Source organism: Papio anubis, chromosome 6 (genome assembly GCF_008728515.1).
Source record: "Papio anubis isolate 15944 chromosome 6, Panubis1.0, whole genome shotgun sequence".
Classification (NCBI taxonomy): domain Eukaryota; kingdom Metazoa; phylum Chordata; class Mammalia; order Primates; family Cercopithecidae; genus Papio; species Papio anubis.
The window spans coordinates 131,115,752-131,132,443 of record NC_044981.1 but is presented as its reverse complement, the minus strand read 5'-3'; the positions used below and the strand labels follow the sequence as shown (position 1 = coordinate 131,132,443).

The 16,692-nt window shown below is 37.1% G+C and overlaps 1 protein-coding gene across 5 annotated transcripts in view; it reads left to right on the top strand.

Annotated features, from left to right (window-relative positions):
• Nucleotides 1–16,692, top strand: part of ENPP3 (ectonucleotide pyrophosphatase/phosphodiesterase 3) — a 118,275-nt gene that overhangs the window by 46,798 nt on the left and 54,785 nt on the right. For all 5 annotated transcript variants that reach the window (XR_002521773.2, XM_009206081.4, XM_009206080.4 and 2 more), the window contains exons 13-16: nucleotides 3,454–3,562; nucleotides 5,749–5,877; nucleotides 6,258–6,289; nucleotides 14,603–14,730. Coding sequence is in view for 4 of the 5 variants with exons in the window: in XM_009206081.4 (XP_009204345.1) it covers nucleotides 3,454–3,562; nucleotides 5,749–5,877; nucleotides 6,258–6,289; nucleotides 14,603–14,730 (398 nt within the window). In the remaining variant the exon portion in view is untranslated. The remainder of the gene's footprint in view (nucleotides 1–3,453; nucleotides 3,563–5,748; nucleotides 5,878–6,257; nucleotides 6,290–14,602; nucleotides 14,731–16,692) is intronic.

Below are 16,692 nucleotides of genomic sequence, written 5' to 3'. Positions count from 1 at the left end.
AGTGCTGCAAAGGAAAAGATCAAGGTTCCCCCAAGAGATCTATCTAGGCAGTCTCAATCTAGTCTAGAGTAGGGTGCACATTTAGCCTGGTTAGGAGACTCTCCTCTGAGTGACAAAAAGAAAACAGAATTTGCAAGTGGGCTTATTGAGGAAGGAGCTGTGCACATTGGAGGAACACATAAAATGAGCAAATGGTTTGACAAACAAATGGCTAGATGGCTCAGCAAGTAGACAGTGTGATCATGGTAAGAATAATAGTAGCAACTCACCCTTATTTGTGCTCTGCTGTGCCAGAGCTGTTGGACAAGCTATGAGAATTATCTCCCACCAATGTCTGCAGCATTGTGAAGCAGGGAAGAGGGCTAAGAGGAAGCCCAGAGAAGGAGTCAGGCACCAAATTCTGCAGGGCCTTGCAAGTCCTTGCAGGCTAGAAAAAGTAAAACGAGAAGCATTGTAATAAGGGAGGTGACAGGACCAGATCTATGTGTATTTAGAGATCACTTTTATTTTGTAAGAGGAAAAGACAGGTGGGAAGAGACAGGTTAGCTTTCCCAACATTCCAGAAAAGAGATAACAGTGACTTGGACTAAGGTAGAGGCAACAATTGTGGATGGAAGAAGATATAACAGATTCATTTAGGAGATAGACGTGGCATGACTTAGTGTGAGTTGGGTGAGGGGGTTGGGGGATCAAGATTGATTTCCTAGTTTCTATCATGTGCCGGCAGGTGGTCCCATTTATATTAATAAGACCACTAAAGGAGGGTAAGTTTGGGGAGATGCTCGTTTTGCAATTGAGGTGTCTGTGTTGTCCAAATGGAGATGTCCAGAAGGCAAATGAATGTGGATTTAAAGCTCAAAGGAGGTGAAGATCTGGGATATCGGCAGCATATAGATGGTGCGTGTAAGTGGAGATGGCCTAAGGAGAAAGCAAAGTGAGAAAATAGAAGGGTTAGGACCAAATGTCACTTAAAACTTGAGGAGAAGAGGCAAATGAATGGAAGTAGAAGGTTTTGTGACTTCTTAATTATTATTGTTAGTTTTAATCACATACCTTTAATCGGGGTTAATATGACTTATAAATTGACAGTAAAAAGGCTATTTTAGTTTGTTTTGGCACATTCACTAAGTGAAAAACTTATCACTCAAACTTAACAAAGCTACTCAATTGTTTCCTATTATAGGAATTTCTTGTTTCTTTTCTTTGGCTGGGTGAGAGTAGGGGACTGGCATTTCATGTTCTATCAAGTGTGTACTTCATGACAGAATCTGGGTTCAAGAAATATGTAATGAGTTGTGTTGCATGATCCCTTCCCTGCGAGAACTCATGCTCTCCTTGAGAGGCAGACAGGTACACAGATGATTTCAAAACTGTAAAGAGTCCAGTGGCAGCCAGATGACAGGGTGCTGGCAGAGGACAGAAGAGGAGGGGTTCTTGGTGTGGTTGGGGGAGTGAGTCAGATGACTATGTAAAAGGGGACATTATGTCATGACAACAGGTGGAAACAGTGACTCTCGCTGGCAAAGCGAAGTGCGGGTCACCCTAAGACTGAAGGCCAGGAAAGCATCTTGGAGTTGATGATGGATTGAGCAGTAGGTAGAGAGCGGCTTGTGTTCAAGTCCTGCTCTGTCCCTTATTAACTGAAGGACTGTGAACATGTCACTTAACTTCTTTAAACCTCAAGTTTCCTGACCTTTACAACTGACTATTCCAGTAGCTCCATCCATGAATATTTGCTGTGAGGATTTTAAGACACAATGCACTAAAGATCTTAACTCTATCAGGCTTGTAAAATTCCTTCTCAAAGAAAAAAAGAGGCAATCATTGTTATAATAGTACTCTGAGAGATAAAACATTTCTTTCCCCAATCCATTGCTATTATGCTTTCTTATTCTCTGGAAAAAAAAAACAACACACACACACACACAGAAAATTTACATCAGTGAAATTTACTTAAACTTTATGTCAGTTCCATGAATTATATTCATAAAGTGTAGAAAATTTAAAGACACAAAGCAGTGAGTATAAACAATAAAATAAAATGAACTCTAATTCTACTATTTAGAGACAACCACTGTCAATAGTACTTTGATATATTTCCTTTTAATTTTCTGTGCATGCATATTTACTAAGAAATGCTAAATATATTTCAAAACAAAATCAGGATTATGCAGTATGTATACAGTTTGGTTTTCATTTTTAATGCTTAACATTGTTTGTGACTATTTTCCTATGTCATTGTTTTTTGTGTGTGTGAGGGAATGGAGAGAGGGAGTTTCGCTCTTTCGCCCAGGCTGGAGTGAAGTGCTGCAATCTTGGCTCACCGCCCCCTGGGGTTCAAGTGATTCTCCTGCCTCAGCTTCCTGAGTAGCTGGAATTACAGGTGCCTGCCACCATGCCCAACTAATTTTTACATTTTTAGTAAAAATGGGGTTTCGCCATGTTGGCCAGGCTGGTCTCGAACTCCTGACTTCAGGTGATCCACCCGCCTCAGCCTCCCAAAGTGTTAGGATTACAGGCCTGAGCCACCACACCCAGCCCCATTGTTCTTTAAAAGTATCTTTTCATGGCTATAGAGTAAGTCTTCTTAAAAATGTGTCATCTATTTTTCCTTGTGGCCAAATGTGTTAGCTCACACCTGTAATTCCAGCACTTTGAGAGGCTGAGGCAGGAGGATCACTTGAGCCCAGGAGTTTGAGACCAGCCTGGGAAACTTAATGAGATCTAATCTGTACAAAAAATTAAAGAATTAGCCAGGCATGACGGTGTCCACCTGTGGTGCCAGCTACTCAGGAGGCTGAGACAGGAGGATTGCTTTAGCCCATAAGATCAAAGCTGCAGTGAGTGGTGATTGTGCCACTTTACTCTAGCCTGGGCAACAGAGTAAGACCCTGTCCCTAAAAATAAATAAATAAATTATTTTTCCTTGCATTTAAATTATAAATCAATAATGTGATGACTGTGTTTGTATGCAAGTCTTTATTTGTACACCAAGTGTTGACTTAGGACAAATGCCCAGAAGTAGAATTATTGGGTTACAGATGCTGTTTTTAACTCTTTGGAAACCTATTGCACATGACCCTCTGGAATGTGTGTGACCTTTAGGCTATCTTAGAAGTATCTATCCACTCTTCTCTCTAACTTAGAGCATCACTATGAAAATCTTTACAGTTGGATAGTGTTTGTTGACATTCAGCATGGTTTCACATATTTATTGGCCAGCAGTCTATCTTCCTTTGTAGGAAGCATGGTTTAGATTTTTGTTTACAGAAATTTAGGGAATTGGTATTCGATGAATATAGTAGCATGGGTGCTAGTGCTGGGCTCTGATGTTCTGTTTCAAAACCAGCAATTTCAGAGACTGAGATGTGTTTAATTTTTACTTGATTAGATAATGGTTTGGCTAATTAAGACAATTCATTATGACAATCTTAACTCCAAATTATTTTTTAGGTAATTAAAGCCTTACAGGTAGTAGATCATGCTTTTGGGATGCTGATGGAAGGCCTGAAGCAGCGGAATTTGCACAACTGTGTCAATATCATCCTTCTGGCTGACCATGGTATGCTTTTAAAAACATTCTTATTTTATTATTGATTATAATTTATCACTTCAGGAATCATACACAGATAACAGTGATATTTTAAAATCTCTACTTCTAGACCTAAAGTCTCTTGAAGAAGCAAGGAATGAATTGTGGTAGATTGTGATGAAAAGAGGACTACATTAAAATTTCTAGTTTAATTATTCTAATAGTCTTGAAAACCTACCTATAGACACTATGTTTTGTAAAAGTGGAGTTAATGATATTTAACAGGGATGTGGTTGGGTTTTTATTCAATCTAAAGAGTGCTTTGGGGCCTTCATTCCAGCCATGGTTCGTTCATGTAGATTGGCTGCAGTTTACTGTAGCTGGCAAGTTTTGCCACACCGTGTGTATTTTTTTTAGTTATGTAAATAGATGTGTGTTTATACATAGCTTTTCATCTTTAAAGTTACTGTCACCTCACATTTCTCTACTTGAGGTTAACTCTTGATTTTGATTAACCTGAATGTTAAAGGAAGTGAAACAGTGGGGACACCCTCTCCAACCTCATGCAAAATGCATTCAAACAGTTTTGAAGTACATATGCACTCATTCTACAGAATTTTTTTTTTTTTTTTGACATGATGTCTGGCTCTGTCGCCAAGGCTGGAGTGCAGTGGGGCGATCTTGGCTCACTGCAAGCTCCGCCTCCCGGGTTCATGCCATTTTCCTGCCTCAGCCTCCCAAGTAACTGGGACTACAGGCGCCTGCCACCACGCCTGGCTAATTTTTTGTATTTTTAGTAGAGACAAGGTTTTACCATATTAGCCAGGATGGTCTTGATCTCCTGACCTCGTGATCCACCCACCTCGGCCTCCCAAAGTGCTGGGATTACAGGCGTGAGCCACCGCGCCTGGCCTCTACAGATATTTTTTAAGTGCCTAGTCAATGCTAGGTACTTTCCTAGATATGGAGTAGATCTTTCCTAGCTAGGGTAGTCAAAGTGTCTTCTTGAGGAGGACATTTAAAGTCAAGCCCCAATATCTGTAAAGGGACCAGCCATGGGGCATGAGGAGGAAAAAGAGTGTGTCTGTAGAACTTTTGTTCATATTTTAGAGCATTCAGATAATGGGAAACATAGTAATGTATTTTTAAATTTTCTAAGGTTGTTCCCTTACACTTTGCCCTATTGTTTTAAAATTAAAGAGAAACTTTGTGTGTAATTTTGTTAAAAGAAATTAATTAAAATAATAATTTATATGCAAGCCAGACACCATGGCTCAGGCCTGTAATCCCCTCACTTTAGGAGGCCGAGGCTGGTGGATCACTTGAGGTCAGGAGTTCGAGACGAGCCTGGCCAATATGGTGAAACCCCGTCTCTACTAAAAATGCAAAATTAGCCAGGTGTGGTGGCACACACCTGTAGTCCCAGCTATTCGGGAGGCTGAGACAGGAGAATCGCTTGAACCTGGGAAGCGGAGGCTGCAGTGAGGCAAGATCATACCACTGCACTATAGCCTGGGCAACACAGCAAGACTATCTAAAAAAAAAAAAAATTATATGCAGTCTGAAAAATCTTCAAATAAAAATGTTAACTACCAAATCTTTTTATAGCACATACTCCTTATATAAATTTAAATTACTTTATACTTTTTTTTGAGACGGAGTCTTGTTCTGTCACTTAGGCTGGAATGCAAATGGCATGATCTCGGCTCACTACAACCACCACCTTTGAGATTCAAATGATTCTCATGCCTTAGCCTCCTGAGTAGATGGGACTATAGGTGCACGCCACCACGCCACCATGTCTGGCTAATTTTTGTATTTTTTGGTAGAGATGGGGTTTATCATGTTGGCTAGGCTGGTCTCAAACTCCTGGCCTCAAGTGAGCCGCCCACCTCGGCCTCCCAAAGTGTTAGGATTACAGGTGTGAGCCACAGCCTAAATAATATACTTTTAAAAGTAAGAATTACTTCCATTAATCTATTATACGTTGAACAAATGATCTGTTTATAATACCTATCTGTGCTTCCCTCAAACATGACCGTTCTCCACTGCCACAATTTTCTGCCACAGTAAAGTAATAGAGTGAATTGTGTAACTTCTCAGTGAAACTTGGTTTGAGATCTGTAACATAAAATGTCTTCTATTTGACACGACAGAAATCAACCGTTGCCATTTATATATGTTCAGTGGATTGTTATGATTATTTTTTGATTCAGGAATGGACCAGACTTATTGTAACAAGATGGAATACATGACTGACTATTTTCCCAGAATAAACTTCTACATGTACGAAGGGCCTGCCCCCCGCATCAGAGCTCTTAATGTACCTCATGACTTTTTTAGTTGTAAGTATGAAGACACCTATATGAAAAAAAGGGTAAAACTGAAAATGAATAACCATAGTTCTCTAATTCTGAGAGGAAGTTGGGATTATCAGACTCCCTACCGACTTCTTGAGAAGACCACACAGAAACAAGTGGGAAATTCCCATGCTTAAGTACATTCTATAAAGTCTATGGTAATATCTAATATTGTTAAGTTGAAATGTATCCTACTGTGTTCTAAATGCTAAAATAATTCTTTGCTTGAAATAACTTTTAATTTAATTTTACCGGATCATAGTTATTAATAAATGAATGTATCAAATTCATCTGAGTGGTTCACATTCTTTGCATTTGTTCATTATCAATTGTAATGTCATTTATTTCTTTTTCTTTTGAAACAGTTAATTCTGAAGAAATTGTTAGAAACCTCAGTGTAAGTATACAAAATTCTTCATGCATATATTTAACTTAATGCAATGACCTTAATCTGGGTTTTTGAGAAATTCATATTTTATATTTCTAAGTCTAAGCTACTTGGAATTTATTTTTTAAATCTTCCATCAACATTATTTTATATGTGTATTAGTTGCTTTTATCTTAGTTGTTTTCATTTTGGAGCAGACACATCCAAAGAAATTAGTTTGCAATAATAGTAGCACTAAATCCTGGCTTATATTGAAAGGGCTGATGTCTCATTCAAAAGGGTGGCGTTAGCTTCAGGTAGCACAATTTTTGTGTGACTAGTATAAGAGGATAGTGAATTACACCTCTTACAGATCTTTTTTTTTACAAGTCAAAAAGATAATCTCTTTACTCACTACTATAATTGCAACTGCTTTTGATTTGTTCCCACATCCCAAATTGTAAATAAATAAGTAGAGAAACTTCCAGATATCTTAAAGCAATATTTTTGAAAGTACAATTCACTACTCCTGGAGAGACCTGGAATGGTCTTCTGTAATAGTTTTGTTATTTATTTATTTATATTTATTTTACCTTTACAGTGTTTGCTTTTATTAACTTTTTTTAAAAAAATTCAACTTTCATGTTAGATACAGAGGGTACATGTGCAGATTTGTTACATGGGAATATTGTGTGAGTCTGAGGTTTCTAATATGGAGCCTATCATCCTGGTAGCGAGCACTGTACCCAATAAGTAGTTTTTTAACCCACACACCTCCTCTTCCCTCTAGTAGTCCACAGTGTCTATTGTTCCCCTACTTACGTTCATGTGTGTTCAATGTTTAGCTCTCACTTATAAGGGAGAACATGCAGTATTTGGTTTTCTGTTCCTGTGTTAATTTGCTTAGGATTACGGCCTCCAGCTCCATTCATGGCGCTCCAAAGAACATGATTTCATTCTTTTTTATGGCTGCGTAGTATTCTGTGGTGTATATGTACCACATTTTCTTTATCCAATCTACTATTGTTGAGCACCTGGGTTGATTCCATGTCTTTGCTATTATGAATAATGCAGCAGTACACATATGAGCGTATGTGTGGTTTTGATAGAATGGTTTATTTTGGCGGAGGGGTATATACACAGTAATGGAATTGCTGGGTAGAATCATATCTCTGTTTTAAGTTCTTTGAGAAATCTCTAGACTGCTTTCCACAGTGGCTGGACTAATTTACTCTTCTACCAACAGTGTATAAGTGTTCCTTTTCTCTGCAACCTCACCATAGCATCTATTGTTTTTTGACTTTTGAGGGGTGGCCATTCTGACTAGTGTGAGATGGTATCTCATTGTGGTTGTGATTTGCTGACAAAAACAAGCAATTGGGAAAGGACTCAATAAACGGTGCTGGGATAACTAGCCAGCCATGTGGATGTTGAAACCAGACCCCTACCTTTTGCCATATATAAAAATTAACTCAAAATGGGTTAAACATTTAAATGTAAGACCTCAAACTATAAAAATCCTGGAAGGCAACCTAGGAAATATCCTTCTTGACCTGGGTCTTGGCAAATAATTTTTGGCTAAGTCCCCAAAAGCAATTACAACAAAACAAAAAATAGACAGATGAGACCTAATTAAACTAAGAGCGTCTGCATAGCCAAAGAAACTATCAACAGAGCAAACAGCCTACAGAATGGGAGAAGACATTCACAAACTACACATCCAAGAAGGGCCTAATATCCAGAATCTATAGGGAATTTAAACAAATCAACAAGCAAAAAACAAATAACCCCATTAAAAAGCGGGCAAAAGAAATGAAGAGACACTTCTCAAAAGAAGACATACAAGTAGCCAGCAAACATGTGAAAAAATACTCAGCGTCATTAATTTTCAGAAAAATGCAAGCCAAAACCATGATGGAATAGTTTTTATAGTTATATATTTAAAATATATTCACAAATATACATCTGCTACATGAAATTCATGAGTTCACTATTGTTTGCAATGCGACTATAACTATTTGAGTACAGGGGGTATGCAGCTACAGGCTTACCTTGGTTTATTGTGCTTCACTGCATTGTGCTTTGCAGATGTTGCATTTTTTACCAATTGAAGGTTTTGTGGCAACTCTGCATTGAGCACGTCTATCCAGTGCCATTTTTTCAACAGCATGTGCCCACTTCATGTCTATGTGTCACCTTTTGTTAATTCTCACAATACTTCAAATTTTTCATTATTATTATATATGCTCTGGTGATCTGTGATCAGTTATCTTTGATGTTACTCTTGTAATTGTTTTGGGGCCTCCTGAATCCTACCCACAGAAGATGGCAAACTTAACAGATAAATGTTACGTGTGTGCTGATTGCTTCACAAACTGGCTGTTTCCCTTCCCATCCCCTTCCTCTCCTCTGGACTCTCTATTCCCTGAGGCATAACGATATTGAAATTAGGCCAATTGGTAATGCTACAATGGCTTCTAAATGTTAAAGTAAAAGGAATAGTTACACATTTCTCATTTTAAATCAAAAGCTAGAAATGATTAAGCTTAATGAAGAAGGCATGTTGAAAGTTAAGATAGGCCAAAAGCTAGGCCTGTTGCACCAGACAATTAGCCAAATTGTCAAAACAAAGGAAAAGTTCTTGAAGGAAATGAGAAGTGCTATTCTAGTGAATATATAAATAATAACAAAGTGAAACAGCCTCATTGCTGACATGGAGAAAGTTTTGGTGGCTGGATACAAAATCAACCAGCCACAACAGTCTTTTAAGCCAAAACCTAATTCAGAGCAAGACGCTAACTCTATTCAACTTTATGAAGGCTGAGATGGGTGAGGAAGTTGCAGAAGAAAAGTTTAAAGCTAGCAGAGGTTTGTTAGTGAGGTTTAAAGAAAGAGCCTTCTGGCCAGGTGAGGTGGCTCACGCCTGTAATCCTAGTACTTTGGGAGGCCAAGGCGGATGGATCACTTGAGGTCAGGAGTTTGAAACCAGCCTAGCCAACATGGTGAAACCCCATCTCTACTAAAAATACACAAAAAAATTAGCCGGCATGGTAGTGGGCACCTGTTATCCCAGCTACTTGGGAGGCAGAGGCAGGAGAAATGCTTGAACCCGGAAGGCGGAGGTTGCAATGAGCTGAGATCACGCCACTGCACTCCAACCTGGTCAAGAGAGTGAGACTCTATCTAAAATTAAAAAAAAAAAAGAAAAAAAAAGAAGCCTTTTCCATAACAGAAGAGTGCAAGGTGAAGCAGCAAGTATTTGTGATGACATAGAAGCGGCAGCAAGTTATCCAGAAGATCTAGCTAAGATCATTGATGAAAATGGCCACACTAAGCAACATATTTTCAATGTAGAGGAAACAGTCTTCCATTGGAAGAAGATGCCATCTAGGACTTTCATAGCTAGAGAAGTCATTGCTTGACTTCAAAACTTCAAAGGACAAGCTGACTCTTTTATTAGGGGCTAATGCAGCTGGTGACTTGAAGTTGAACCAATGCTCATTCTGAAAATCCTAGGACCCTTATGAATTTTGCTCAATCTACTCTACCTGTGCTCTGTAAATGGAAGAACAAAGCCTGCATGACAGCTCACCTGTTTATAGCATCCGTTTCCTGAATATTTTGAACTCACTGTTGAGACTTTCTGCTCAGAAAAAAAGATTCCTTTCTAAAGATTGCTGTTTACTGAGAATGAACCTGGTCACCCAAGAGCTCTGATAGAGATGTACAAGGAGATGGATATTTTCATGTCTGCTAACACAACATCTATTCTGCAGGCCATGGATCAAGGAGCAATGTTAACTTTTAAGTCTTATTCTTTAAGAAATACATTTCATAAGACTATTGTCATAAATAATACCTCTCATCTGAGCAAAGTATTATAAAGTGAAAACCTTCTGGAAATGATTCACCACTCTAGATACCATTAAAAACATTTGTGATTTGTGGGAGGTCAAAATATTGGCATTAATAGGAGTTTGGAAAAAATTGATTCCAACCCTCCTGGATAACTTTGAGGGGTTCATGACTTCAACAGAGGAAGTAATTACAGTCGTGGTAAAAATAGCAAGAGAGGCCAGGCGTGGTGGCTCATGCCTGTAATCCCTGCACTTTGGGAGACCAAGGAGGGCGGATCATGAGGTCAGGAGATCGAGACCATCCTGGCTAACATGGTGAAACCGCGTCTATACTAAAGATACAAAAAATTAGCTGGGCGCAGTGGTGGGCGCCTGTAGTCCCAGCTACTGGGGAGGCTGAGGCAGGAAAATGGCATGAACCCAGGAAGCGGAGCTTGCAGTGAGCCGAGATCACGCCACTGCACTCCGGCCTGGGCTACAGAGCCAGAATCTGTCTCAAAAAAAAAAAAAAAAAAAAAAAAGAGAGAGAGAGAGAGAACTAGAATCAGAAATGGAGCCTGTAGCTGTGACTGAATTGCTATAATCTCATGAGAAAACTTGAACAGATGAAGAGCTGCTTCTTATGGGTGAGTAAAGAAAGTGGTTTCTTGAGATGGAATCTAACCCTGTGAAGATGCCATAAACATTGTTGAAAAGACAACAAAGGATTTAAAATATTCCATAAACTTAGTGGATAAAGCAGCAGCTTTGAGAGGACTTAAGAGGATTGACTCTAATTTTGAAGGAAGTTCTACTGTGGGTAAAATGCTATAAAACAGTTTTGGATGCTACAGAGAAATACTTTGTGAAAGGCAGAGTCCACTGATGCAGCCAACTTCATTTTTGTCTCATTTTAAGAAATTACCACAGCCACCCCAGCCTTCAGCAACCACCATTTTGATCAGTCAGCAGCCATCAACATTAAAGCAAGGCCCTCTACCAGCAAAAAGATGACAACTCACTGAAGGCTCAGAGGATCATTGGCATTTTTAGCAATTAAGAAATTTAAAATTCAGGTATGTACTTTTTAGACATAGTGCTGTTGCACACTGAAAAGATTATAGTATAGTGTAAACATGACTTTTATGTGCACTGGAAAACCAGTTCATACAACTTGCTTTATTGTGGTGGTCTGGAACTGAGTTCAAAATATCTCCAAGGTATGCCTGTAGAGTAAAATCTCTGAGGATGGAGTGCGAAGGACTGGAGATGAACACTGAGCAAAGACTGGTTAATATAATCTGGGACCCACTGCAAGTTTCAAGTAGAATGGCCTTTAGAGCAGAAATTCTTTACAGTGATGATCACTCTGCTTTTCTCTCAACACCTTCCAGTATGCTGGGCTTGAGTAAAAACTGTAGACATTCTTGCCCCCTCTTCTGGTGAAGTGTATACATGCAATGTGTTCATGCTGAGTGGATGCATAGTTCAGAAGTTTCAACATGCGCACTCTCTAAATCCACATATGGTTTTCTTTCTGTTTCATCACCTCATGATCCCCATAACTGAAGCTCTGTTGGTGAGGAAGGGTAAATCTCTAATAATCCCAGTTGTGAAAGGGGATTGAGTATCGCCGGCTTTGGAAATCCATTGTATGGCATCACAGATATGGACTGGGCCTGGAGTTACAGAGCCCCAAAGAAATGAACTACCGTTTCACATAGTCCATCCTTCCCAGGAAAGTATTTCATGTGGTAGTACAGTATCCCCAGCAGTGCTGTTCTGTGGACCTATATTGAGTTTATTTTGGACAGACATAACCAAGCATGAAGTGGCAACTTTTTAAGTTCTACAGCACTCTGACTACGTGAGAGACATCATTACCATTTATTCTGAGATAAAATGTCAAAAACTGGGCCGGGCTTGGTGGCTTATTCCTGTAATTCCAGCACTTTGGGAGACCGAGGTGGGTGGATCACTTGAGGTCAGGAGTTCAAGACTATCCTGGCCAACATAGTGAAACGTCTTCTCTATTAAAAATACAAAAATTAGCCGGGCATGGTGGTGGATACCTGTAATCCCAGCTACTCTGGAGGTTGAGGCAGGAGAATTGCTTGAACCCAGGAGGTGGAGGTTGCAGTGAGCCAAGATCACACCACTGCACTCCAGCCTGGGTGATAGCGCAAGACTCAGTCAAAAAAGAGAGAGAGAGAGAGAGAGAGAAGAAAAAAGTTAAAAATTGTATCTCAACTCTGGAGACTTCATTCCACATTCTCGAATGCAAAGAATCACTGGTACTTCTTCGCAGGTAGGCAGTGTGCCTTTGGTTTTCTCTGGATTTACTCTGGCTACACAAACGCCAGGAAAGTGTGACGGATTACACACAGGGACAGTTTATAGTTGATCCCTTGCATCTTGGGGGAAGCTGCATACTCGGCAGCTGCCAGCTTGTGCCTGCCTGCAAGTTACAAAAATATTGGCTTAAGAAAGAAGTAATGATAAATAAAACAGAAGCATAAGAAGCCTGGAAAATATACCAAAATAGACAAGAAAAACTGGCAAAAATATGTTTGCAATATATACTTTTGTTTTTCCTCTTTTATTCTCTAAACTCTCCTTGCTCTCCCACTGTCTGTATTTTGTTTAAATTTTGTTTGTGTAAATTATGTGCTTCATAATTTCTCTTATTTTTCTTATCTAAATTGTCCCTGAGATAATAGTGACACACACTTGTTAATGTATATGATATATTGTGGTTTAAAATAAATAAGAAAATGAGGAAATAGGAAAAATTTCATTTTCTTTGTTTATGGTTTTTCTTCTTGTTTCTCAAAATGGTCATGAGGGAGAGAAAGTTCCTTTGTAGTTCTATTTCTCATTACCTCATTTTTCTTTTACATAAATAGATACCAATGTGATTTGCATTTCTACAATTTTAAAATATGCCATACAGTCATAATTATTAAAGAAACAAAATTTTACTCCAATTTGTAAGGAACCCACGGTATTTTTTACAAATAGAGAGACTATAATAGGTTTCAAAAGCCATTGACTTGATTGGAAAACTAAGCAAATGTAGGTTATTTAAAAGATAAATTGAGTCTGTTGGAAAGTACTTTTTTGTGCAATTAAAGTAAATTAAAAGTGACACACACTTGATATATATGATATATTGTGGTTTAAAATAAATGACAAGATGAGGAAACAGGAAAAATTTCATTTTAAAGTAATTTAAAACTACTTTTAAATTTTTTTACTCATATCTACTAATATGGTATTTATTTTTATATGTAATTTAGACTCAAAAGTTGTCATTGTCTCTCTAAATCTAGATGTCTGTCCATTTCTGTTAAAAAAGAGGGTAATTTATAGTGGTTTAATATATAATATATATGGTTATATATGATATATGATATGGCCATATATCATATATTATATATAATATATAATATAGCCATATATCATATATTATATAGTTCTATATGATATATGGTATATGGTTATATAATCTATATTATATATTACATATATAATTATATATATAATATATAATATGGTTTTATATTATATATTATATAATATAGTTTATTTATATTATATATTATATAATATAGTTTATTTACATTATATATTATATAATATAGTTTATTTATTATATGTTATATAATATAGTTTATTTATTATATATTATATAATATATTAGTTATATATTATATTATATAATATATTAGTTATATATTATATATAATTATATAATATAAATATATAATACATAACTATTATACAATATATAATACATAACCATATATCATATATCATATTTTATAATATATAGTAATATATTATGCATTATATATGATGATATGTATATATGTGATATGATATATAGTTATATATTATACATTATATATGATATATAGTTATATATTATACATTATATGTGAAATATATAATATATAACCATATATCATGTATCATATATTTTATAATATATAGTCATATATTATATATTATATATGGTGATATGTATATATGATATGTGATATATATGATATATAGTTATATATAATACATTATATATGATATATAGTTTTATATATTATATATGGTTATATATTATATATAATATATGGTTATACACACATACACCCCCCCACCAGGAATAAAAACTGAAAATATTAACTCATAATTTAAATCAGATTTTTTATTTTTTTGAGAGAGTCTCACTCTATGGCCCAGGCTGGAATGCAATGGCATGATCTTGGCTCACCTCTGCCTCCTGTGTTAAATCAGATTTTTAATTGCAACCTGATTATCATTGCAATGATAAAAGTAATAACCAGGGAATCTGACTACATCGATAATAGGCTTAATATTCCTATTGTATTAGCCAAGCTGAAATCCCCTTACCTTTAAAAGGTGCTTCATAAATTGACGTAGAAGATGAACTTTTAAAATTAATTTGCATATCTTATGTATCATAAAGAAATACTTACTTGCTTTTCAGTGCCGAAAACCCGATCAGCACTTCAAACCCTATTTGACTCCTGATTTGCCAAAGCGACTACACTATGCCAAGAACGTCAGAATCGACAAAGTTCATCTCTTTGTGGATCGACAATGGCTGGCTGTTGGGTTCGTGTATCTATTTGCTTATCTCATAATGCCTTTAACAACCATCTGTCATTATAAGTCTACTTAACCTTACCCTGCTATTATCATCACTGTGAATTTTCCTGAGCATTGATATTTTCTTGACTTTTTGCATGCTATTTAGCAGTTCTGCATTTGAAGTGATTGTTATTAGATTGCTGATTTTAGCATCCTTATCTTCACAATATAGGTGAGAATGAGGGGTAAGGCTAAGACTGTGCCCAGGGACTGTAAGTGCCAGCACCTTCTTACCCCCACTATGCTGTCCATTAAGGCAGCAGATAGATGATATCAGCTGTCTTTCAGACTGATAGAGAGTGAGTGATTACACAACTCTTTAAGACCTTTGTCATCTTTGTGGTTTTTATAAAAGAGCACATATAGGGCTGTAAGACCAAGCTAATGAATTAGTTGTAACATTTATTTCTTATTACTATTTATAATTGTAATTTATGTTGATTATTGAAACATTTGCAAAATTTAAATGTGCTTAGAGAAAACAAAAACCATTTTTGACTTTGTGCATGCTATTTAGCAGTTCTGCATTTCAAGTGATTGTTATTACACATTATGACTTACTCTGTCATAAATAACCAATTAATCCATTGATTCAACGTTTTATTGTATGCTTGTCATGTATGCGCCAGGCCCTGCTCTAAGCATTTGAGATACAGATCTGTCTCCTGCTCTCATGTACTGTAGTAGAAAAAACTGAAAATAAGCCAGCAAACAAATAAATATACACTTTGTGATAGCTAAAGTGACAATTCCTATTTTTGAATTTCATACCAGCACTTTTTTCCTCATGCATAAGTAGATATAAAAAGTATCTGGACTTTACGGCATTTTTCTAGCCTATTTAATATGTATGAATGTAATGCCAGGGGGATAGAATGACAATGGCAATACAGTGGCTAAGAGATGTTTGACAAAGAAAAAGGAGATGACACTTTGGGAGGCCGATGTGCACAGGTCACTTTAGGCCCGGAGTTCGAGACCAGCCTGGCCTACGTGATGAAAAATACAAAAAATTTATAAAAATACAAAAATTAGCCAGGCATGGTGGCACAGTAATCCAAGCTACTTGAGAGGCTGAGGCAGGAGAATTGCTTGAACCCGTGAGGCGGAGGTCGCAGTGAGCCAAGATGGCACCACTGCACTCCAGCCTGGGCAACAGATCAAATTAGTATTTGATTCCATCAAAAAAAAAAAAAAAAAAAAGGAAAGAATGGAAAGGAAAGCAAAGGAAAAGGAGATGAAAGAAGACAAGGGACAAGGGAATTAGGCTCCAACGTTCAGGATCAGGAACTGGGAATTTGGCTAAGCCTATTCTACAAAATAACCTGGAAACCTGTTTGGCCTGAGAGTGCAGTTTCACACTGGTTCACTAGATGGCGCGGACCCCTCTCTTTGGGATCAAAGTTCATTAACCCTTTGTGTACTGTGGCTCAGGACATACTCTAGAAAGTGTTTTCCTTAAATATGTGAATGAAATTAAGCTCTACTAATACTATATACAATTTTTAGTAACTTAGGTATGTAATATATAAATAAATATATGTCCAAGTTGGGGTGCATTCTGCAAATATTTACTGGTGAGAGTCTAACACCAAAGAAGTTAGGTCACTGGTACAGGAGAAAGGGCTATAAAGTGAGAGCTCACCCACCCAAATACCTCTGGGTATCATGCATTAATACCCAATCTCAAATGGTGAGCTGTTTATTATTTTAAAAACCAGCACTGAAATGTTAAAAGAACTGCAACCCAAGAATTCACAGTCAGGCTCCCCACCTGGCTAGGTTGTGGGAACTAGGAAAAATTAATATCTTAGAGTCTAATTTTTCTCATCTGTAACACAGGATTAGCCTAGTTTCATTAGTTTCTTGCCATTAACATACGAAGTAAACTAATTTACATCAAAGGAAATTTTGAATACAGCCTTA